Below are 26,016 nucleotides of genomic sequence, written 5' to 3'. Positions count from 1 at the left end.
GTGCGTTTGAGTCATTTGCCTTTCTGCTGAGGCAACAGATAGGACTCGAGTTGTCAGCTGTGGATCGACATTTATCACCGGTCACTGGAGTAAGAGGGGGGAAAAACAAAACTCTGCCTCGCTGGTCTCATCCTTTAACCCAGATTCCCGCTGGTCTCATGCTTCAGCAGGCAAAAGCTTGGCGACCGTTGTCATATGGAGCGGATGATGGGATGAATGTTTGCCACCCTGCTCACCGCGACCTGCCTCTAAGTGACGACTCCATCGCCTTTCACATCTGCTAACTCATTAATACAGACAGCGGCAGGAAAGAGGCTCTCACGTGCTGAACTGTGTACGTCCACATGTATTCACACACAACCGATGTAAAGCCTAGTAAGCGAGGGCGAGCCCCCGTGTGTATTGTTTCACATGAACAATACGCTGTTATTCAATAATCCCGCTTCTCAAACATCATTTAACTCTCTGCCAAGGAGTGCTGGGTAAAAGCAGTCAAGACTCCAGCTCGTATCCGACCGGAGCCAAGCAGAAGTGGAAGAGAGCCGGCCTATTTAAAGGACTTAAGAGCTCCGTCCAGATGTTGAACTTTGTGGTATTCCATTTATTCCCAGTACTCAATGTCCTGGCCAATGATATCTGAGTAACATCCGGTGAGCTGAGGAAATCCTGGGACTCAGTGTTGGCAGTGCTGCCAAGATCACGCCTGCTGCCATGAACCTTGATGTCAGACAGCAGAAATGAAATGCTGCCTCTCAGGCCAGAGACCAGAACGACAGACCAGATCAATACTCAGTTATCTTTACTGTTTCACTGCTGCTTTATTGGGGATTATGTGGCCTGGGTGGTGTCAGATCTGCACTGATATGATGTTATATATCATCATGTCACAACTGTCCAATCCTGTAGAGTTTACTTTGGAAACGAAATGAAAAATACCACGCCGCTGCAATCGACTACTGCACGTGCCTTTAGAGATTTAGAGATAAGTCAGATCATGGCTTCTTCTAATGAAATTTAGCAGATCCTGGGCCTGCAGGTGGTCGAGTGGTTAGAGCGCATGCCATAAACACAGCCGACCCCGGTTAGATTCCGGCCGGAGGTCCTTTGCTGCATGTCACATTCCCCTCTCTCCTATATTTCTGATGTGTCTACTGCTTAATAAAGGTGTCTATACCAAAAAAATCTTTTTAAAAAAAAAATATAGCAGATCCAGCTTTTTGACTTTAATAAGTATTATATGCGCAACTTTAATTAAAAAGGAGTGTGACAAAACCTATAACCTTATAACCAGTCAGAACAACAAAACGTGATGTAGCGCTGCGCTAGTTAACGTGACAGAGCATAGCTCAAGATGAAATGTACGCTTGTGAGCTCTGCCTGAATCGTAGTTTAACGTTAACGTGACAAGCACTGTGAATCTCCAACTGCTGTTTTGTCTGTACCGCTGTTGTTATAAAATCATATACTCAAGATTACAACTACTAGCAAGCTAGCTTCCAACGAGACAGAGAGTCACCAGTTGAAATGGTCACTTGTTCAACCAGAACACCAACGGCGCTGTAGTTCCCCCTCCTTACAAAAGTGGAAACAAACTTTTACATTTGGCCTTGTAGTCTGGGTTGCTTAATCTTTTTTCTCAAACCGACCATACAACAGAACCCTACTCATGTTCAATGGCCACTGGCTTACAGGACGTAGTATCAAACTATAGACTGTATATAAAGTCAATGTATCAAACCCGCCTCTTATTAGATAAACGGGGCAGAGGGAAATTCATCTGAATGGGAGGGGGGGCAGACGCATCAGTCAGAGCAAATGAAACATGAGCTTGCAGACTGGTCTGGTTCCCAGGCTACCATAATGTGATGTAAATGGACAAAGAATCATTCATTTAAAAAGGGAGAATTTATGGTAAATGACTGAATCCAGCATCATTATAGTCTTGTTTTCACATCTTCGTCAGCTTGGTAGATCTTGCTGAAACTCCAAACGAGATGGTCAGACGGATTTTTCCATTTTATCCCTACTACTCAAAACAGTTGAGATTAAATAAACATAACGTTTTTTGCTGAAGCTTCTGAGGTTCCTCTTGGCATTAGGGCTGAATTTTTCCTGACCACTCTGAAGTGTGGAAAAATAACGACAAATCTCTTAAATTTAGTCACTTTTTGTTTTATACAGTGTTAAATATTTTCAATAAAAAACTGTTGTTTTGTACAATTATGACCACAAACAGAGAACAGACAGTGGAGACAGACAGAAACAAGAGACATGTGAAAAACAAGTCGACTGCCTGCAGCACTCAAAGAAAATGGATCATATACATATAATGTTCTTTCCTCCTGGTACACAGGAGTGTCTCTCTCTGTGGTCAGCGACCCACATCCCATATTTCCCACAAAGAACCTTAACAACTACTTTTATATACATTCAAATTACATAGCTCTTTAAATAACCAGCAGTATGTCCTTCACTGGGGCTCACCCAGTGTTTTTTGACATCAAACAGGTGGGGACAGAGGAGTCGCTCAGGACAGCAAGGTCTGAACCTGCTTAGGTGATCTGGGCAACAGGTTCTCTGCGTCTTTGTAGCCGTTAGCTGGGCTGGTCAGCGCCGTGTAAACGTCCCCGTAGGCTCTGCACACCAGCTCTGTGGACTGACGGAAAATCTGCTCCCTGCACAAACAGATAAAACTCTTCAGATTTCTACTCACAGAACAAGAAACAGCAGTGAAAGGGCTTTTAAAATTCCAACATTTCTGCTCTAAATCAGACAAGCAGAGCTCTGCTGCAATTAGTCTGTGATAAAGAGCTGGAATAAGTCAGCCATGAGTAAGAATTTGTCCTAATTACTTTTTTTTTTTTTTGGTTCAGTGACCATTGTGTTGCCCAAACTGTGTCAAAACAATGAGTGGCAGTAAGTGGTGCACACTGCCATCTATGGATACATATTGCAGTATCAATGCACAAGCATCAGGTGTCCGTCGCAGCAACTGATTTTTAAAAGACTCCTCACCTAACGATCACAACACAAATCTGCAACCATCTTTTGATAAAAAAAAAAAAAAAAAAGAAAATCAAGTACAGTATTATTTTTCATTCTGGATTTTTTGCATATGTACTAAATCAAATTCAGCTATGTCACACAGACTTCTGTTGTTTCCTTTTGGAGCTGCAACAATCAGTCGATCAACAGAAAATCATCCCCCGATCGTTTTGATAAAAAAAATAATCACTTTGGTCATTTCTGAAGCAAAAATGCAAAACAGTTCCAAGTTCTCATATGAGAGAACAGAAACATGTGAAGTACAGAATCATTTTTATTTCACTGATTTCTGATGAAGTTTCAAATCAAATCCAGTTATGTTTTACAGATTCTTGTAGTTTTTTCAAGCAATACTGCATCCCTCGGTCTTAAATGATCATAAATGTAATATTTTGGAGTTTTCAGGTCAGACAAAACATGGAATCTAAAGCAATAACTTGGTGACATATAGACAAAACTAAGAATTGATTAAACAAGAAAACGATCACATTTACAATATATACGTTGCTTGTCTAAAGCCTAAATGTCTAAATAGAAACAATGTGTCTTGTTCAGCATCATTTCAGTTTATCATCTTGATTCTTCAAAAACTAACTTGCCATAAAAAACCTCCACATTTACCATCAAGCAAAGGAAATCATTCGACTATTTCTCGCAGTGGAGTACGAGTGGAGGATGCAACAGTCGGACTGAAGAGCCCGGTGAGAGGACTCAAGGACACAGTGGGAGCGCAGGCCCCTATTGTATCCCACTTAGGCTCTTGAGATCCATATTTTTAATTGGCCCACAGAGAACACGGAACCGCAGTGCTGTGTATAACACCTTACTCCACACCAAGTGCACCAAACACGAAATGTGAAACGAACGGAGTCTAAAAGTACATTCCCATTATTTGTGCACTGCGGGAGTGTTTTCAGAGTGCTGCCTGGTGTTTTTGTGTATTTAGGTGAGCAGGGAGGCAGACTTGAGCGATAGCGGGGGAGAGGGGGAGAGAAAGACAAAGAGGAGGAATGATTTCAGGGAACGAGTGTGAGTGAGAAATGGACCAGAAGCTAATTAATGGCGTCCTGCCCATCAGTCCTCCCATGTCCATTAATAGAGAACATTAACCTGAGGTACAGAGTGCTCCTCAAGCCTGCTGCACTTCCCAGTAAACGTGACTCATAGAAAGAGCGCTCCAATGTAGCAGCTGTATTGAGCTAAAAGCATGTGCATTTTCTGATCAGTAAGACAAATACAGGCAGTCCTGCAGACCGCTCCCTCAATGTGTTAGTGGCTTTAGCAATTTAGCATCCAAAATCGCAGTGCATTTAGTCGAGTGTTTTGTTTGGAATGCAGTAATGATCGTATTATCGGGGAAACTAATGAATGTTGAACATTATTAGGTCGACGCTCCTGTTCTATTTTTACCTCTTTGAATGCACTCTTAACCCTGCTGAAACACCATGTGATGTTGTAAACAATAAAGCCTGAGCATTGCATGTGTGCTACTCTGTTCCTAAAGAGACACAGCTGCTACCAACAAGGAAAGGAACTCACTTGATGGCCGCACTGAGCAGAAAGTTGAGCTGTGGCATCACAAGAGTGTCAGGCGACGACAAGTACCGATCAAACTGGACCTGTGGTTTGTAAGAGAGGGTCAACAGCAGGTGATGAGTCAAAAGGATTACACAACAGTGAGAATGTATTAAAGGTGCCACATATAAAAAATGTCATTGTTTCCATCAGGTTTGAAGAGAGTGTGTTTTCACATGCGTTGACAAGACAACTAAGCTCCTCTCGGTTCAGTAAAAGAAAGAAATTTGAATTCAGAGGGTGTATTTTTCTGTTTAGTTAGGAAATAGCTGGAAGATTGTTTGCTTTCTGGACTTAAAAAAAATAATGGGTTTACTGATTGGACACAAAGGGTTAAAAGATCATGTGGAACAGAGAACTCGCTGCTTGCGTGGTCTTGCATAGGCCTGAGCTAAACTATCTGATGATCAGTTCAGTTGTATGACATGACAAGTTTGTTAGAATGCTTGACATAACGTTTGACATAACGACAAAGCTCTAATTTGATCACATTCTGTTGATCATTTAAGTTAACTTTTGGATGTTTGAAACTGAAATTCTTACATATTGCAACAAGGAAAATAAGCTTAATAAAAACGGTCAGTGTAACTCACCATTGCCGCTTTCACAGACGAGTTGTCCATGCTGGGGAGGAGGGAAAGAGGACCCTGAGACAGAAAAGTGGACATCAGCTTAAAATCCGACTCAGGGTCACACTGCTCGTGGAGCTGATGAATCTCAAAACTGAACACAGTATTCATCCGCATTAGCAGGCAGCATTGAAATCCTTGATCATTTATCTACTCTGCCCTCAGCCGCTGCTTGAGATGGATCCATGGAGATGGATGGAGGCAGGGACACAAACTGAATGAATGGCATTAGCCCTGGCCTATTAAATGTGTAATAAGGATATTTTCTTTCTCTTTGTTTTAAGAAGCTTTTTCAAAAGTTTAACCGACACTTCGTCATTGTGTACTGCTGCCTTACTCCTAACTAACCTTGATGAAACAAAATGAAAGAAATTCCCTCCCTAAATCCTGATGGTAACAAGACAAAAACTGTGCAAGGTTAACACATGAGTGACTGTGTGAACACATCAGCAGGTACCTTGCAGGCAATTAGCTGACACTGATTATCCAGAATGGCAACATTAAGTCAAGCTTAAACGCCTAAATTGCCGACATTAAAAGCAGCAAATAGACAGCAGTGCAAGGGTCAAAGTGACAGAGTGATTTTATGGAGATATGGGCATATTAACGTACTTGGAGCCATCAAACTCATCTGCCAGCTTCCAGCCAGTGGAAAGTATTGTTCTAATCACTGTTTTCTTGTTTCTGATATGTTCAGATGATGTATCAGAGAAAATTACAGGGATAACATGTTAAGCAGATAGCGAATGTAAACCTGAAAAGTCTAAAATAAACGTGGGGATTCTTTTCAGTCGTTGACATCTGGGATACCGTCAAGTGTGGACAGCCAGACTTAATCTTTTCAAACAGAAGACTATTTAAGGAAAACCAAAGACAGGCCACCCGAGGAGAGAAGTAGTCTGCAGAAGAATGACAGTTCTTGATTGAGCTTTGCGTTGAGCTGCAGCAGCACAAGGGTGTGGTGTGTCCTGACATGACCTGAGGTTTCAAGACTCGCATGCTAAACCACAACTATGGGTCTCAGTCAGCCCAGTGGCAAAGTGTATTACAAAGCAGGAGGAAGGCTCCAGGACATCAGCGCTCTCATCTGCACAGGACACTTCAGGAGAAGCTAATATATTTTAATAGAACATAATATGATCTGCCTCGCTGCGCCTCTCTCTCATCTGAAAATCTGATAGAAATGCTATTACGCCCTAATAAAGACATCGGTCATGTTGTAACCATAGCGATAGCTATTGTAAAGCCCAGAGAGGAAGCATACTGTAAACAATAGGATATGTAAGATATAAAAGAGGGCTATTAGGGAGTCACACAAGAGAGAAGCGAGTTACAAATCTCCACAGTTCTATAACTTCCCGAATGAGCGCATGTCAATGTGTAGTCAAGTGCGTCACCTGTTCAGCAGTGTGCTGCTGGACGCAGCTGTAGATGTAGCTCAGCCCAGCTCTGGTCAGCACGTAGGATGCCTGCTCGTTGATCAGCGTGTCAAGGTGAGCCTCAATCTAGAAAATGTGGGAGAGAGCGGCTTAAAATCCAGTTCAAGCCTGCATTGTGAACTAGTGGTACTTGTGGTTAATGGAGATCCACTGTGCTATTGATAATGAAACTTCCACAGGAGTGCTTGTGGTGCTCAATTACAAAAGCTGTGCTAAAAATAGAGGGATAGATGGCACATTTGAACATGAACAACAATACATGACGCACACTCTTCTATCAGACTGTAAATTAGATCTTTTTAATAAAAGATTTGGGCTCTATGGGTTTTCATGACAAGAATAAGAATAATTAATTATTCGTAAATGAACAATAGCCCTACGCAAAGACAGTTCAGGTTGAGAAGCATGACAGTTTCATGATTCAGTTTGTCTTTTCCTACTAAGGTGTGGTGTGTTATTATTTGACTCATGCCCTTGACTAATCGTAATTGAACCACATAGACACTTAAGAAGACGTAACTGTATGATTCACTACTCATTTGTTAATAACTATTTATAGTTCTGGCAGACCTGGAACTCAAGCATCTCCAGCCTCTTGTCAGTGAACTCAAAGACAGCCAGCGTGGTTTTCATGACGTACAGCGAGTTGACCATGTAGCTCGCCATGTCAGCAGTGCCGAGGTTACTGGCCGACACAGTACACAACTGTAGGAGGGGATCCAAGATGCAAGAGAGCACCTGGGAGAGACGAAGCAAGACAGAGGACTGAAAATCACTGATTTGATTTAATGGTGATTAAAAAAAAAAACATCAAGATATCAATAAACCATTAACTTAAAAGATGCAGCAACATACGACAAACGAATGGGGACAACTTTGACTCCATTTGCTCAAGTTACATCGTCTAGGATAATTTTGATTAGAAATATTACAATTTTGAAAATGTCGTTAATTCATGCAAAGTTCGTCTGTCATTAAGGATTTTGTGCTACAAGTGCTGCACTTTGAGTTAAAGGAGGAAAGTCGTCCATGTTGCCTTTGATCAAATAATAGCCGCACAAAAGTTTCCCCAAAAGAGACAGCATCCCAGATGTCGTAGAATACACACAGTGCTCCTGTAGTTTGTGCCGGTAGAGTTTTTGTTGAGGGTCTTTTCATTTAGGGCCACATAATATATTGTTTCAGGGTCAACACTGCAATGTGCAGATGGTCACATCGCAGGACAAGCAACGTCAAGTAGGCTAATTTCACTCTTTCACAATTTAGGTGTGTTTTTGTGGACATTAAGACTGCAGCACTACTGCAACTCAGTAGTTTTTCTGCCTCTCAGTGGTTACCATGGTGACTTACGCCTTCTACAACATCACGTGCATAGCCTCTATTGGGTTATTCAAGTTATGTGATTCCAATTTACTGTATTTTCTATATATCGCAATATATACATATATTGCAAAAAAACAACTAATTCCAATAATTTGATTTGACCGACTGTAAAAATAAAAGAAACTATATTTGTGGATCGTAAATTTGTGTGTCTGCCTCATTTTCTTTGTTTTGTAAACTGCAGGATTTTCAATGTTTGATTTTGAAGTAATCCAAAATTATTGCAATTACATTACAATAGTTTTGATATCAATGGATTAACGTTACTAATTCCAAAATTGCCATGTGCTGTTATTTGGATTCAGTAATTGACTACATTTCAAAGTAATCTGCCCCCGCCCTGGTTATAAATGTAAGTTTACCTGAGCAAAGTCGGCCTGGCGAGCATCCAGAGGAACAACTGATGAGTCGTGGGAGGCCAGCACCTCCCTGAGGAGGGAGAGGGTCTGAGTGAGGGAGGCTGTAGGACCCAGATCTGCAGGTGGCAGCTCCACCTGCTCAGGCAAACAGAGGAGTAGAGTATTAGAGATGAGAGGTTTAGCTGTGTGTGAGCTGCAGCCTTCACCAAGACAAGCGGTCTTCACAACATTATCAAAGCATTATGATCGAGCGAATACACAACTGCTTCCTGCTGCTACTCTGAGCCTCAGCTTGTTCAGAATGAGAAGAGCTTTTTAATGAAGAGGGTTTTGATTTCATTGGCCTCTGGATGGACAACACAGAACTGAGCCCTGCCACCTTTGTCCACCTAATAGAGCAAATTATGAGAAGGCCGGGTTCCTGGAATTAGCTGGAATTGACACCAAAACCCTGAGGGCCTCCAATTTGATTAACACCGAGCTACCGGGATAATTCTTGTAACTGCTATTGATTAGGGCACAGCCAGCATATAATGTGGAAGAGCTCCTGCCCGTGCTGAGGTATATTTGGATGCCAATTTAACTAAATGGTAACAAGTCTGGTGTTTTTGGCAGTTAGCGCCTTTTCGATTCTGTGGCCAACAGGCCGAAACTGTTTACAAGCAGAAGAGCTTCAGAAATAGCCTTGTTGTCTTTGAGGGTTTAGACGCAGAGCTGAAATACACAATGTGTGTCCACAGGGTGCAACACTGAACTTCGGCTGCACTGTCATTTAAACGATTTCATGAAAGAACATTGCGAACCGTCTCTATTTTAAAAACATGGCTTCCTCTTCTTCTTCTCTTTCTTTCCTTGGGTGATGGCATTGTTTTCCTAGCAGACGCTTTCTCACAACTTCACGCACGAAAACAATATTGTAGCACACACAAATAAAAATCATCCAACTCAAACTGTACCTTGTCCATGAGTCGGCTTGCATGAAGGCTCAAGCTGTTGAAGAACATCTTTTTGCTGAGGATGTGCATCTCCTCTATATTGATGAGCAAGGAGGCCACGCTGGTCCCAATGATAGAGCTGTACAAATGAAGTGATTATTCACATTATTGTCTTTTTTTTTCCATTATCGACTTACAAATTATCCAAATGTAGTAAAAATGCTCATCAGAAGCAAAATAAAAGATACTCACTACACTTACCATTCTAATAGGTCTGCTTGAATTTGGCACAACAGACTCCTATCCTAAATTTTGGCCTCACTGAGACTTAAAATTAAAGCTGATACACTCTCATATTTCCGTCAATACTAATCATTTGATGTGCTCTGCTCTCTCACCTATGAACCTAACACATGCAGCAGTGGTGGGCGGGATTCAGGGCCCTACATTCATAGATGTGGAGATTATTTTTTGTTTTGCGTGGAAAAATTATAAAGTAAAAATCATAGCAGAGTAATGACTTTAAACGATTAATCAAATATTCAAACTTTGTTGAGTCATTAATCAACTAATCATTTCAGCTGTTCAATCATTGTGGAGTTGTTATTATGCTGCAAGCTCGAGTGGGTTTAAGTACCTGATGGTGTGGTGGTAGAACTTAAGCAGGTTGGACAGCTTGTAAAGAAGGACAGCGCCTGGCTCGGCCACGATGACCTGCTCTATCCGCACCTGAAGGACACATCCAGAACACACAGCATGGGAACACGAGCAGAAGACGGCAGAACACTGCATGCATTAGCCACAACTGGTCAGTGGTTCTTTTAATAGCTTCTTAAGATAATTCCATTGCTCACTTTCAACGGCCTGCAGACTCCCTCAGTGATGTGTCCAACCACCTCCTGCATGTTCTCCTCCACACCTGATGTCAGAGGATATCATGAATATAAGCACACCAGCACAGTATTAATAAATACAAAAGTGGGGATCGGTCCTCTTTTAGATCCAAAGTGAATATTCATGTGCAGTAACACACTAAGTATAACCCAGGGTCACAATATTCCTAATTCATTCTTATAATAGTCTTGGGATGCGTTCACATATTCAACATTTACATCTATTTTGAGTTCAATGTGTTCAGGCAAGAGGCAGCAGTGACATCATTACCATATAACCACAGTGACACCTGCCTGAGAACACAGGGTTCAAACGTTGTCCAAGTCAGATTTGTTACCAGTGAGATCATCATAAAAATGTCTTGTATACACTGCCGAAAAAAGAATGAAAGGTGCCGAATGCTGCCATTTGATAGCCTGGAGGTAACAGCTTAGTTTCTCAAAAAGGACCATAGGAAACCCTCCCAGGTCTCAAGTGACCCCCCTACTGAGCTGTCTTCACTCCTAACTGAAATGAGAACTGAAGAAGTTAAATTAGGGAAACAAGCAGAGGATTAGTCCATCAGGCTGGACTAAATGTACTGGAATTAGATTTGTTCACACTCTCCAACTGTTGCCAACATCTCTAACCTCATTGAACGACTGGTTACCCAAAGCTACTTGTGAGTCCGTGTGATATTTGTTTACAAGCCACTGTTTATTTCTCTAGGGTGTCTATCAGACAATTAAACGCTTCTAAGACCTTTTTTTCTTTCATGAAATTAAAACTAATCATTGGACAAATATTGTTTTACATATTCAGGCATTGCACATCATGTAGTATATGTGTGGGGAATATGGCTATTAGGGTGAATGTTTGCCAACATTTTGCAAGATGGACGATTAATTAAATGAGATAAATTCAAATTTAAGACTGTTTAATGACTGTTATGCTGCTAATAAATTATAAAATGTAAACAAAGAAATGTTAAGAGTTCTTGAAGATTGTAAAATCATCCAAATTAAAAACGAAGACGGAGATGATAGAGAGCTGTCCACTGTGCCTTTAGACATCATACCTTGCAGAGTGACTTGTTTGAGCAGAGCTTCCAGATGCTCTTTCTCTGAGGCGGTGGCTTGGTGCAGCCAGGCCAGCATGTCCCCGACATACCTGAAAGAGCAACGAAACAGTCCGTATTAAAAAGCACGTCATTGAGGGGCCAACCCGAGGGCTAATCTTACCAGGCCGCGACCACAGCTCCATCGAGGCACGGGTCATCGTGTTTCAGTCCCCTCACACAAAAACAAACACTCACACACACACACACACACACACACACACTTGGCTTTTGGTGTTACATAACAGTGGAAAACAGCAAGGTTAAACTTGAATTATTGTGTGTAAGCCTGTGTGTGTGTGTGTGTGTTGCTGACTGAGTGAGTGTGAGGACAGGGAGGTGAGAAAGAACTTGATGTTCTCAGAACTGCCAATGCTTCCTATAAAGTGGAGGTGATTTCGTGTTCCACACATGGCTGGTATTCTGAGAAATTCTCCCCTTTGGCTCCTGGGCACACGAGGAAGGAGGAGAAGGAGGAGAAGGGAAGAGGATGTACTACAACATGAAGCCCAGACACACTCAGACACACCTTAACAAAATAGACATTTAATATCCTCCTGAATCAGGCTTTAAAGGTCAAGAAATAGTTTGGAACATAATCTGAGAGATTTATAGTTGGAGAATCACAACATTTGCAATAATACAGTAAACACACACAAGAATAAATAGTAAATAAGGTTGTAATTGTGTTTCTGAGGACTATATATTTATTTTGAGCTCTGGCTGTGGGCATGCGTAAACTGGTCACAGGTTGAAGGTTTAATATCATCTAGTTTATTTATTAAAAAATCAAAAATAATTGATTTTCCTCTCACCTGTAGGGCTATTTATTCATCTATAATTTTCTGGGTGCGAGGTGCCAGGGTATAGATATATCTGCTTAACAGATGTCTGCCTTCTCTCGAATTATAAATGAACTTGAGGGCACTGTGGTGGCTTGTGGTGCTCAAAGATCACCAAAAAAAAAAAAATTTGAAAAGCTCAACAGCAATGTCTCCATCCAGAAGTCATGACCCAACAGCCCCTTTAAAAGTGAAATATTGACTTCATAAATATGTAAGTCACAACCAAGATCAGCTAGCCATTCATCTTGAGCAATGCATAAACGCAGATTTTTGAAAATTATTTCAATTGTGCTAAGCTACACTGAACATATGTCATGTTTTCAAAATCAGTGCAGAGTTGTGACAGAAGCATCTCTGCATTTCTCCAACTCCAGTTCCATTAGAAAATATTTACATTTTCATCAGAACTGAAATGTGTTTTTGGTTTAAATGCTCAGCTCATGAACAGGATTTGAGTTGTACCTCATAGGGTCATGTGAATGCATCTCAATGGGGCGGGGCGTTCCTCCGTGCCCGCCGCGGGTGAGGGCGTCGATGAAGCCTCGTACCACCGCACACCTGCGTGCAGTCCCGAACTCATCCAGAGTGTACCTGATCAAACAGAAGAGAGAAGGAAACATTCAACACCCAAACCTCATGTGAAAAAGATGTGTTTTTGTGCAGACTGTGTGCCGGAGGTCAGCCACTGACATACATCAACAATGCAGGCAGCTTTTCCAAAAGGAAAGACTTTGAGGCTGTTTTGATTACTTGGCGGTGGCAGGCTTTGTGACAGACTAAACACAAGATAGTGCTGAATTAAGATTCCAGGAACACTGGTCTCCTTTCTCTCAGCCTCAACATCCCCAGCCAGCGCATGACCTTGGACTCTCTCCGGCCCAGAGACAGGTGCAATTCAGAGAATCCAGACAGATAGAAGGAGGGTTTGATTGAAAACATGTCTTGGGGTAACGTGTGAAACTTTCTTGTGAGTTGTTTTGTTTTTGAGACAGTTAAACTCTCAGCAAGCATCAGAAAATGTGTGAATCCCATGTAATGATTTGCGCTCTATGAGCACAAATCGCTTCTCTGACTTAAGTAATCTACTTTCACTGATGTCGACATTGAATGTTCTTAAAAACATTTGCATTCATTTTCTTTAACTTCAGGCATTTCAAGCCATTACAACATCATTATGGTATGTCATCTGTGACCACTTATCTATTACTTAACGGACTTAAAAGTCCTTGTTTTCAATTAAAACAAATCTATAACGATGTATATATACTGTATATCACATAATGTATTTACTTAATGATTTCAGTCTATTTTGAGCACTGTCTTATTAAACTCTGAGGGAATATATTTGGGTTAATTTGTGAAAAACATACACTTCAAATTTGCACTGCTGTCTGTGAAGTATTGAAAGTGGCAGTTTGTCTCAATCATGTTTGCTTTATGCACACTTTCTTCTTCTGCTGGCTGGATGGTGGCAACATTCACCAGTCGCCTCGGGCTGTTTGCTCTGTTGTTTTCTAATTCTTTGTTTTGCTCACCAAGAATCACCTCGGCCACAATTCACCTGCAATCGCCCACATAAGATAGAGTAGTAAAGTAGCAGAGGGACATACACAACCTGTAGCCATCTGGCAAAGATGGAGTCAACGAAAATGTTTTTAGGACCTGACATCCACAGCTACATCCCTGACAGGTTTACTTCTACACACTGTTAGTGCTTGAAGAAGACATGTAAACACTGATCTGCATGGAGATGACGATGCATATATTAAAACTGTTGCTGTATGTAAGAGTGTGTATATTACTTGTAAAGGACGGGTCTGTCTTGTAAAGCTTCCATGGCTTGAGTCAACACAGGGCTGATATCACAGGCCTCTTGGGTTAGTCCTCTGCATTCATCTGAGGATAAGAAGGAAAAAAATGTCACTAAACGCTCTCTTTCGAGTAACTTTGTTTGTGTAGTGCTCAAATCATTGTTTCTAAATGTTTTGGGGCATGGCAACCCCTCTGACAAGAAACAAATCACAGCACCAAAAACATTTTTTAAATCATATTTTTCCATGAGCTCTTTCCAAGAAGTCAGTTTACTTATGCTTCAGACAATACAAACAATGAGCAGGCAGTGCCCAGTCTTCCAGTCTATGGAGAAAATGGGTCAATGCACTGCACTCTTGGCAGATCTTGCCTAATGCTGTAAATACGAGTTAATGCCCTCTTGTGCAGAATGTAGTTCTTCCACAAAAAAAAGACAAATGCATATAAAAAAAGAGACCCTTCTCAACATATACTAACTTCCTCTACATGCAGAGAAAATACAAACCAACATAATAACTTACTGCTCTTTCATTTGACCATTAGCAGATTTTCACTTGCCAAATTTCTGGATCTGGTTCTTTGAGCAAATCTTAACCTCAGCAAAATAAGCGTCTGCAGAGCAACTCATACTGTAATTTGGTAAATGCTTTCTATTTGTCACAAATGAGGTCTCTGTGATCTAAATGGTTTATTTCCATTTTAATTTCAATGACAAAGCACATGGCTGTGCTGAGGAAAAAAAATTGGTTAGAGACATTCTTTTGGCAAAACTCAGTCAGAAGGTTATGAGTCACATGTGTCCTCAAATGTGTCCCATACACGCCATTACTCTTACTTAAAAGAGCAAAGCTATGTATTTCTATCCATGTAGTTCAGTGTGAAGACCTTGTACAATGTGTACATAGTGTGATTGTGGTATTAACTCTGTTACTGCACTCACTCTGTGCCCAGCGGTAGAGCTGCTCATACGATGTCTCCTGTAACACGGCCATCTGCTCCATGATCTCTAACCTGGAACAAGCACGCAAACCAAGACCACACATTACATACCCATAACCCCAGTGTCAGATCCCTGACAGTGACATAAATACAAGACCTCCAAGTTTTTTTCCGCTTGTCTGTTCCACCACTGTGGTTAAAAATAAATGCCATGAATTTAACATCAAGAACAGAATTACTGTAAAAGACACTGTTATTCTATTCTGTCAGAGGAAGTAGAGCGCAGAGTGACTCTCTGGAGTGAACTGGCACCTCACCCTGCAGTTTGCTGGTTGGTTCGCAGGAGGATCTTCACGTCCTCGTGGATGTGCTTCACTCGGCTGAGAGCTTTGAAGAAGTCCTGGGAAATTGAACAACACATTAATGAATGTAAAAGGGCTGAAATGTGATCCATATTTGCAAAAAGTGATGAACATTTATTGACAAAACACTAAAATATTACAACTCATGTTTTATATCATGAGCAAGGGCAACATTTGACAGAGTGGAAGTAAACAGATGCGTGGTGGTATTTCACATGCTTATTTATGAATGTGTATATTATAATAATCATATAAAAAATATTTTTGTACATTTTACTTTGTAAATTGTGATTTTGTTGCACTGGTCGGTACATGTGACATCTATTGCATGTCTGTCTGTCCCGGGAGAGGGATCCCTCCACTGTGGCTCATCCTGAGGTTTCTTCCATCTTTTTTTTTGCCTGTTTAAAGGGTTTATTCTAATATGGCAAATCTGTATGACAGATGATGTCGTTCCACTGTACTGATTGTAAACCCATTGAGGCTATGTGATTGTGATTTTGGGCTATATATAAATAACACTGATCAATTTGATCCATCATCTTTTGGATCAGACAGTCAAGTCCCTTCAGAGTGTTAGTTAATGGACTGTGTAATATGTTGGCAACATCTGACAATATCTTAGATACTGTGGCAGCATGTTGGCAGATTGAGATGATCGATCATACTTTAATCAGATGATACAGGAGATGGAGCCACTATTGTGACACTATTCTTTCTCCAATACTGAATAGAGCTCCGATTATTAATCAATTATTCCATCGAAGAAAAAGAAAAAATTAACTGCCAGCTATTTTGATAATCAATTAATCGTTCAAGAAAAAATGCTGTTCTATTTTTCAGATTTATGGGGGGTAGACTGAACGATTTATAAAAAAATATATAAAAACAATCCTTAGTTGCAGCCGTGATGCTAAATCCTACCTGTGGATGCAGAGGATAGGATTCTTTGGATGATTCAATTCATTAGAACACATCATAAAGGAGATTACCTCAGTAATAGCTGCATCCCGAGCCCCTCGCAAAGTGGCCATCTCTTCATTAGACAGCTGGAACTTGTCAAGGAAAGCCTGAGCAACCTGAGCTCTCACCTCCAGGCGGTGACTGAGGGAAAAGAGACGTATGTTGTAATCCCCTTCCTTTGCTATTTTTACATTCTAATATCTATAGAGGGTTATTTGTTCCTTATAATGTTTTAGTATTTAGAGTCTGTTCAGCTCAGTCGGACCCTTTCTTGTCATTATGATTGCTTTTATTGGTTTTTAAGGTCCCTGAGGATTTTTATCTCAGAAGCACTCAGACTTTTCCTTCAGTCTTTCATCATTCAGTTTTATCAGTGTAGTTGCCATCATGTTTATGTTTTTCTGTCTGCAAAAATAAAAGATCCTGTCAGAGGGGAATAAAAAGTGATAAGTGTATACTTTTATTTAACAGAATAAAATGGTGCATGTTGTCAACAAGCTGTAGTGTTTGACATCGTACAGCAGATGGCAGTCATACTCCTCACACACAGCGAGCCGAGCAGGACAGAGAGGCAGGGTGGGACACAGAGTGAGGATATCATGTGCAGCAGCGAGAGAGTGAATAACAGTGGGAGACAAGAGAAACAACATGAATACAGAGCCGGATACTGGCCAGGTTTTGTCACTATCAATAACAGCAGGGGGATCACTATCAGTGTCACTATAAGCATCTCAACACAATAGTCACCCATGGCAACAGCCCCAGTCAAACAGGGAACTCTGTCACGGGATAGCAGAACAAGAGCGAGTCCTCCCTCTGTGCCCGTCTTCCCATCCAAACCACCTCGTCTATATTCTCTCCACCCGACTGCGAAAGCGAGGCTGGATCAGTAAATCACCGGCTGGTTTTGGTGGAGGAGAAGAACCCAACATTATCTGACCATTGTCTCTCACACTGCTATTACCCGTGCTCAGCCAGCTGAAAGTAAAGGGTTGTAAATCTGTTAGCGGATTCTATGATTTATTGTTTCTCTGTACAGCTCGCCGAGCCTCACATGCAGAACCTCGAGGAGTCTTTGCCCTTTACGCAGTTCGTGTGTTGAGGGTTTTGTCGCAGGAGAGAAAGACGACAGCTTGGCGGGGACTTAATTTCCGTTCACAGAGAGGCTTGAGAAGCATATTTAAAATCTTTACCTTATAACAACCTGGTGACATCATCAAAACTGAGAGCAGTGACAATAATGAATGTTTTATTTTATAGAGATACAACAGCTGTGCCTCTGCTTAAAAATGCTTTCACTGTCAGACTGTCAAAAGCAATCTTGAGGTCTGTCACAAACACTTGTAATAACAGCACATCATTTATTGATAAAAGACAGGTTTTTTTGGGATTAAAAAGGAACCTGTCACAAAGCTGCACACGTGTACAAATACACAGCGAAAAGATCAGTGAACTGAAAGAGAACTGATGCCACAGAGACGTAACGAATTAAAACAGGAGGCACTCCAGCTACCTGATATCCCCCCACAATTACAGTGATACATAAAAAATTTAAAAGTAATGCAAATGAGGCCATTAATTAAACTGAGCGGTGTATAAAATAGTGGAAGTATTTCCACATGAACATGCTCGTATTCACATACACATGATCAATATTAATATGGAACCTGTAACCTCTTGCAGAGCGAGGAGCAACAGTTGTCTCAAGAAAGGAGAATTTATCACTGATATGCAAATGTCTGCAGGAAGCTTTTACAAAAATCGAATTGGATCATCTGTTTCACAGTGAGACGATGTGGTGCAAACATGGCACTTCTATCATTAAAGGATGCTATATCATATATGTCATGAGTGTACAGTATAGTGATGTCATTTTCTAAGCTGTTGTAATACTTGTCTTTTCCCACATAGTCATTATATTCACATTACTGGTGATATATTCTAATATTCTGTGAAAGTACCAATAGCCTTTCCTACAAATTGTCTCCATATCAATTTCGAGGTATTTGGTTAAAAACATCATAATATTTGATCTTGTCCTCCAGTCTAAGCATTCAAGAATCACTTTTGAGGAGATTTAAACAATCTGTTTATATAGATAGTGTGTATATTGTGTATCACAAGACAGCCTACACATATTGCTATATTATTTTAAGGCCATATCACCCAGTCATTGTTATCTTCACAAGAGTGAAAAACAGACATAAACACCACACGTACATTACACTGAATTTGAGGGAAAAAAAATGTTCTATGAGCCAGTTTTATTGGGACATAAAATAAATTGCCCATCTGATGCTCCCACTGGTCATAAAGGCTTTGGAAGCCTTATCCATCACATTTAACATGCCACAGTTTCATTCATGAAGCATTTCACCCACAGACTGCATTTCTACCAATTGTTGGTGGCATCAGAGTGTGTGTTCACTGAGTAAATAAGAAGAGTTGACTGACTTGCATTACCCATTGATGGATTTCATGTATTAAATAAAGTGCAAAGTCCAGTACCTCCTTCATCATTTACTAAAATGCAGAAAACACACATTTTTTTTCCATTTTTTGACAAGGCAGCATCTTTTTCTGTTACTAACAGTAGCATATTCTCAGGGTTAAACCACTTGAGAGGTAGTTATATAATGTACCCAAACTCCTATGTCACAAATATGGCTTTCATTTTGGGAGCACCAGCAGTGAAAATTTTTTTTCTAACATGTCACCCTTTGCAACAGATTCACCTCTACAAGATAACAAATGCCCCCAATTTCTCATGTCCAGGCCAAGAATGACAGACCCGTTCCGCCAGGATGTAAATCACAACAAAGAGACAGGCTGCACACGCCTGTACAAGGTGAAGAGAGGTGGATTGCGGGAACATTAGCAGCAGAGCAGCAGAGGCCAAGGGAATGTTGGAGCAGCAGGATCGTTTTCTACAGCGCTGTCAGGACATGACACATTCTTCTGCAGACTGCAATTACTGAATACCAGAGAGAGGCAACAAACTTGAGTGAAACGTCACTCTGTAAAGTATGTATACACTCTAAGTGAGGGATTTCAAGGAAAATGAACTCAAAGATGTCAGCTTTTCTCCTAGAACTCCCAACAAGTTAAAGTCAAGTTAGATCCAGGTTGCATAATATGACATGATGGGTTAAAATCAAGCCAAAAAAACAAAAGAGTCTGTCTCCATTAAAGCTGCAACTAACGTTTATTTTCATTATCGATTAACTTACTGATTATTCCCTCAATAACCATTTAGTCAATAAAATGTAAAAAAAATATGATTATTTTATCCAACCAACAGTTTACCTACATCAACACAAACATGGAAGAACTGGTGGCGACAAAGATTGACTGCTACATCACCTGTGCCTCGGCCAAAAAGCTACAATTTACACAACGCAACCAGAAGTCTTTAAACTGTAGATATACAAAACGTTGCTACGATAGAGCAGCGTTTTTTTAACACCACTCTCGCTTATAAGGCCACTTCCAATCAAGAATATATCAGAATACAAGACAAAAAGCTGCACTGGCACCGGTGAAGAGAGACAGGTGCAAAATAAGAACAATGAGTGAAACCACAGATTCTACAGCGTCAGGCTCAAGAGGCTTTCCCTCAACTTTTTCCGTTTCTCTTCTCACGCACTGCGTCACTTAGCTGGACAGCCAGTCAGAGTGATTTCTTTCATCAACGGGCTCCGCTGCTGATTCTACATGCTCGATCAGCCAAAAAGTCGCTGACACGAGCTGAGTAAAGCCAGTGATGTGGGACTCACCGCAACATCCAGGGCCACAGACGCTAACCGACAGCCGTAACGCTGGACGACTGCGGATGTCAGCCTTGAGTGTCAGGGCCCTAAAACCTAAAGACCCCTCATTTATCATACCATAAATGACAAAGGAAAGTAGCAAGTCCTCACATTAAGAAGCCTAAACCAACAAATGTGACGTTTTTCGCTTGGAAAATTACTGAAACGATGAATGGATTATAAAAGTAAGTGGCAAGTAATTTTCTTCTGATTGACCTCCTGATTAATCGACTCATCACTGCCAATCTAGTCTCTTTGTTTGTGTCTGTTTGTGAATGTGCTCAGATTTCCCATCTAGGTCAATTGATTTTGTCTGTTCAAGCACAGAAATCGTTTAAGCATTAGAACACGGCACAATCTCATCAACAGCTTGATCGGCTCATAAAAACCTGAGAGCCTGATCAGTGAATAACATCCACCAAGCTCACCGCTTATTAAACAGGAAACTTTTCATTTCTTACTTTGAGAACTGGCTGATAATCATAGAGAATGAATAATTAGGAGATCGAGTGTTCTCCGTTGCAGGGGAATGTCCATCTATCTCGGAGGCTGTAAACCATGTGGGTCGATTATCCATTAAAATCTATTAGGGGCCATTTCAAAGGCTAGCGTGGAAATCTGGCATTCACAAAGCTGTTAGCTGTTAGTTAGCCATGCGCCAATGATCACAGAGTGCAGTCGCAGTCAGTCACATCAGACAACACAAAGGCACACTCACAGCCATACCATCATTAACAGCCAGCTGAGGCTTAATAAGGCTCAAGTGTCATTTTACGCAGGTTGTCATTTACACTCAGATGTCCCAGATTGTTCCCTCGAGGGGTTCCAAGCTCTTGATTTATTAATGACCTACACAGGAGTCACACTGGCACCATTTACTCTTTTTTTTTTTAACAGGAAAAAAGGTCTCAATGTGCCGCAGGGCTCCACGTCTAATAATTCATCATATACTGTAAGAATTACGGTGGGAAATGAGTCGCTGGTACAAGCCAAATGCAGGTAAATCTTAGGTGTGGTTACTAAATCTATCTACATTGCTCTTTGGCATACAGCCAGGTAGGCCTCCTGTAGCTGCCTGGGCGGTGCAGTAATAGCTGGGGAAGTTAACCAAGAGTCCAACACCTTCTGCTGCGGCTGCCGGTGAGGTCACACAGTGCACAGAAACATCCGTTAGTGAGACGTCTCGACTTGTTCTACAGATAACATGTCAAGCTAATGCCAAGATCACACAGTGCAGGGCAGGTGGGTAGCATTAGGTTTCATTATGGAACAACACACAACACCTATTTAGAGCGCCTGCTGACAGCCTCTATGAACGGGACCAGCCCAAAACAAAAGAGCAGTACGTCTGAATGGCGGCAGACAAACACAGGTCATCTACTCTCATTGGCTCACTGCTTCCACCTTTGCCTCTAAACATTGTAAGCAAGCCGCGGTCCCTTTCTATTACATTAGAGCTGACAAATGACACAGTGCCGCTGGCAGATAAGATAGCAAACAGTTCAGGAGAGGCCCTTTCTGCCCAGTAAATACACATCAGGAGCAACCGCAGAGCTCTGAAAACGGCAGTCGAGGCTCAGCAGAGCTGCCCTATAAGCAGAAGATTATGCTGCAGATGTAGCCCTGCTACAAGTGTCAACAGTAGAAAATCATTAAAAAAAAGAGTGTCTTGGGACTGCAGAGGACTCTGTGACCTGAAATAGATCTGTCCGAGACGACCGGAGTGGTCTGGTGCAGAGGGCTGACTGTCGGGTGGCTGAAGGAGGACAGCTTGACTGCACACTTCCCCCTGGCAGCTCTTCTGAGACAAAATTGCTAAAGACAAGGTCAGAGCCCAGCGTGCAGACACTTTTCCATCTGGCTGTGGGGTCATTGTGGCTCTACGAATGAAAATGTCATGCGGACGGACAGCAAGTCCCAATGGGACCACTACGCAAAGAAAGACACAAAGCAGGGGGGCACTCAGAAGGGCATTCATGTAAAACCTCTGACCACTTACCTTCAACAAGACTTCCTGCACAAAGCGACATGACTTGTATTATTTCATTGTCTGCACGTATTCACTGGTGGCTTTATCCCAACTGGAATCTTTCACTGCTCTCACGCTCTGAGCTCATCTCCTTCCTCTTCAATCTCGCTCCCCTCATCTGTCACCTTTTCGTCAAGGCGGTCTTGAATCTGTGCCAGCGGAGCATGGAATTGCGGCTGTACATCACAGCTGGCAGCAGTGTCTTTTGCCGGGAATCTACATTATCATTGCCCAAGCCCCTTCCTCCATGTCAACTCACAAGGTCACTGAGCACTGAGGTCACAGCCACCACAAATGCTAATGAAAACCCCGCACTGCCCCCCCAGTCATCAGCCATCAGCCATCAGCGAATGGGAACGGGTATTTTTTTTTTCACATCCCTGTCAACACCTTGCCAAATTCATAGATTAATGATACCTACATTAATTTTATTGGCAGGCGTTCAACCAAAAAAGATCCATCAGTATTCCAGGAGTGGCGGCTGGGTGAGCACCCAAGATACACACCCTGGTTCTACTTGTGACTCTACGTCATGGTGAGCTGTATATATTAGATCTGCATATCTGATGGCTCCTAATATGTGTTGTCAGCAGATCTCAATGCACACGCTCAAATGCGAGAATGCACTGATGAGCAACGCTCCGGTTGTAATAGGCTCGCTTCAATAAGATCAGACGGTTACGCAGTGTAAACAGAGGCTACTTTGATGTGTATCTCAAGGCCAAACATCACAGGACATGACGAATAAAACAAATTAAGCTCCATTAATGATGACTGCTGCCCCCCTTATGCAAATAGACAACTGTGGGAGAAATATTCATCTACCTCATGAATCATTCATCCATCCTCATCAAAAATAAAGATGTGCTTGCCAGCTCTTCCTGCCCTGCACCACATCTATCTAACTTTTGACACTAAAGGGAAGTTGCATAGAGTAGAAATTTACTCTTCAACTTATTTGTGCTGTAACTTGGTTGGTCGTATCTTGATTTGTGTAAATATTCTAAATGATCAGAAGATACTTTTTAATGTAAGGAGCTGGTTCTAATTAGATGTTTAAATCTACTCGACAACTGACAGCAGGAACTCCTAGAAAATAAAGGAAGGAGTAGCAAATCAAACAATGTCTAACTATCCAAACATCATGCGCGCAATAAAAGCTCAAATCACTTGCAGAGTTGAGAATGTTGTTCCTGCCATTTGCTTTGATTAAAGTGATATTTGTCTGAAAAATGAAAAATTCCTCTGTGGAAATGAGACACCAAAGAGAGTGAAATGATGATATCTGGCTTTGGACTGATGAAGGTACTGATCAGTATGCGATAGGTTTCCAAAATGATTTGTAGCCTCAGAGAAGATAAGGGGAGAAAGGGCCGTGTGAGATTTCTTTGAAGTTTCTGCCGATGATTTAGAATACATTTTCCATCTTCTTTCCATGACCTCCCTGACACTCTGAAAAACTTTCAGTCTCCAGGGCAACAGACTCATCTTATGGCCTTATCTTATATTTCTATAATAATTTAGTTACAATCAGATTGAGAATTAACTTGATAGAATAAGGTTGAGTCACTCCGTTAATTCCCACATCAACATTTGTACGAGAGTAAACAATGCTGAGTGCAAAACTTGTCCATGTAATCTACTATGACAGCCAAACACTACCTTGCATTAAAAAGGTTCAGTTGTTGTTGCGCACTAAATCATTTATTTTTTTCCCCATTTTAAATTATTGACGTTGGCTTTTTACATGATGCTCACTTTGGGGTACGTTCTTTGTCAACACCTGGCTTAAAAGTTAAAGTAGAGCTGAATCAATTCCTTCCCGAAGCCAAAACCAAACAATTACGATAGTATGTTTACCACAAGTAGCAGAATTACTGATATCATTCAGGGATTGCTTATGTCTATTTTTTTTTTTTTTTCAAAACCAGCAAACTTGTTTATGTCAAGTTACGAGGTTAACTTTGTGCACTAACACACATGCAGACACACACATATATGTTTGTACTCATTTAGAATTAACTCACTTTTCTCCTTGTAGCTTGTTGGTTTTCACTATGAGGTCTTGAGTCTGCTCCTTCGCAGCCTGTTGAAGAAAATGTATTGTGTCTAAAAGATAGCTTGAAAACATAAACATATTTGATAAATCAGAAATACGAAGTGTTTAACATCACACATTGGATCTACACCATCCTACTAATACCAGCTAATAGTTTAGCTTTAGTAAATCATTATAATTGCAGGAGAAATTAGGAGATAATAAAACATACCTTCAACCTATCAGTCATTTCTTCACAACATGTGCTCATGGCCTGGACATCCTCGTGAACACTCTCAAGCTCCTGTGGAGAACATGAAGTCACAGTCACAACAGCGCTGAGGCAGATGTACTCCCATCAATACACATAATCTCAAAAACTAGAGGGCACAAACAGGCTGCCATCATTGAGACTGGAACCTCAATTTGCATCCAGTCACCTCGGGGTGTAAATGTTGCTGCTAAAAAAACTTGAAATTAAAGCTCCATTTTATTAGCCGAACTTGAAAATCAGATCTGCGGCTCTACATCACTACCACAGCTGTCTCTGGGAATTAATTATGTTTCTATTGACGCAGTGACAAATCACCAGAGTTGTATTAATGGAATATAACATAATTATAAAATAAAGTTAGACATTTTAAAGGTGAGACAATAAACTTCATCCCCATGTGAAATTTTTTCCACCAACCTCAGTGGAAAAAAAGAAGCATTGCACAGATGCTTTGACTGGTTTAAGAATTACACTTGTTTTAAGAATTACACAGTGTTGTTTGAGGGTAATAAAACTGGTTACCTCTTTTACTTCCTTAAATATTTGTGCAAACTCCTCGTTGATCGCCAGGCTCCGTCTCTCGATGTCACCACGAAGATTTCTCCTGGTGCGCAAACTGTTCTCGGTGAAGAACACAGAGAGAGCCTTCAGAGCCTCCAGCATCTCCTGAAAGCACAGAAAGGGCATTATAATGTTGTTCAGTCGGCGTGTAGCAACAAATGTTTAATCTCTGACAATCTGCTCCCCTTGTCAACAAGCCATGGCAGCCAGAACGGCATGAAATAAACGATCCCCCCTCGTCAATTCTGGTGAACAGCTCATATCTCGTCATGAGAACCTGTTCCTGATAGGGACTAACATCGACACCCAGTAACGTACATACTGAATGACAGCTAACGTAACTATTAAAAGAAAACTCGTTTTTATGTTGTTGCTATGTTTAGCAAAAACCAGTGAGGGGCAATACCGTTTCCCACAAACAGTTGCCCTTCGGGAGGGAAACCATACAGCCCGAGAACAGAAATACGTCCAGATTTGACGCGACTAGCTCGCAGCTAATGTTAGCTAGCTAGCAAGAAGCTAAACTCTTGCAACCCACCTTGTCATTGTCGAGCCTCGTCTCCAGTATTTTGTTGAGCTTCCTCGACAGTGGGTTATTGGTTTGGGGGGACGCATTTGGATTCTGTATCCCACTGGAGCTATCATTTGAGATTTCTACTTTGGTATCAGCCATTGTACACAGACGGCTCCACGTCAACTTTCAGAAAATGTTTTGGTCCGTCTGCAATTAACGTCCGGTCAGGTTGCAGCTGTCTGGAGGCGAACGATGTAACGTTCCGCTGTGCTGTCATTGAGTTCCGTTGAAAATCCACCGGTGTAGGAGATAGAGGACTGTTTATGATCACAGTGGTAACGATATCAAACAAATAAAACCATTTCCTCAATCGTTAAGCTCATAAAGATCGTTGTTTTATTATATTACCACATGTCCTGAAACAAGTTTCCAAGTCATGTGCTTTAAAAGACAGCTCAGTGGGCTCAAGTGGCCCGTGTGGCGGGTTTATTGGGTCGGTCTCTGATTCAGGTTGA

General features: G+C 41.3%; 1 protein-coding gene across 1 annotated transcript; it reads right to left on the bottom strand.

The window, feature by feature from the left end:
- Nucleotides 1-2,151: 2,151 nt before the first annotated feature.
- On the bottom strand, nucleotides 2,152-25,843 carry cog6 (component of oligomeric golgi complex 6). The gene is made up of 19 exons (XM_030407376.1): nucleotides 25,526-25,843; nucleotides 24,949-25,092; nucleotides 24,385-24,456; nucleotides 24,142-24,200; nucleotides 16,306-16,417; nucleotides 15,269-15,351; nucleotides 14,953-15,023; nucleotides 14,003-14,096; nucleotides 12,663-12,791; nucleotides 11,317-11,408; nucleotides 10,220-10,284; nucleotides 10,003-10,094; nucleotides 9,387-9,504; nucleotides 8,434-8,565; nucleotides 7,259-7,426; nucleotides 6,647-6,754; nucleotides 5,214-5,267; nucleotides 4,585-4,664; nucleotides 2,152-2,675 (listed from the first exon to the last, which is right to left on the bottom strand). The coding sequence occupies exons 1-19, from the start codon at nucleotides 25,658-25,660 to the stop codon at nucleotides 2,528-2,530; spliced, it is 1,956 nt and encodes a 651-aa protein (XP_030263236.1). The 5' UTR covers nucleotides 25,661-25,843; the 3' UTR covers nucleotides 2,152-2,527.
- Nucleotides 25,844-26,016: the final 173 nt, after the last annotated feature.

Source organism: Sparus aurata, chromosome 2, assembly GCF_900880675.1.
Source record: "Sparus aurata chromosome 2, fSpaAur1.1, whole genome shotgun sequence".
Classification (NCBI taxonomy): domain Eukaryota; kingdom Metazoa; phylum Chordata; class Actinopteri; order Spariformes; family Sparidae; genus Sparus; species Sparus aurata.
This window is presented reverse-complemented; position numbering and strand designations above follow the sequence as displayed.

Bases quoted from the DNA above. Each gene is read 5' to 3' on its own strand.
- cog6 (XM_030407376.1), bottom strand. From the start codon at position 25,660: ATGGCTGATACCAAAGTAGAAATCTCAAATGATAGCTCCAGTGGGATA. The intron at 10,285-11,316 runs GTATGATGTCTA...CTCTGACATCAG, and splicing joins CAAACAAGTCACTCTGCAAG to GTGTGGAGGAGAACATGCAG. The intron at 7,427-8,433 runs GTAAACTTACAT...CGTCTCTCCCAG, and splicing joins GCCAGGCCGACTTTGCTCAG to GTGCTCTCTTGCATCTTGGA.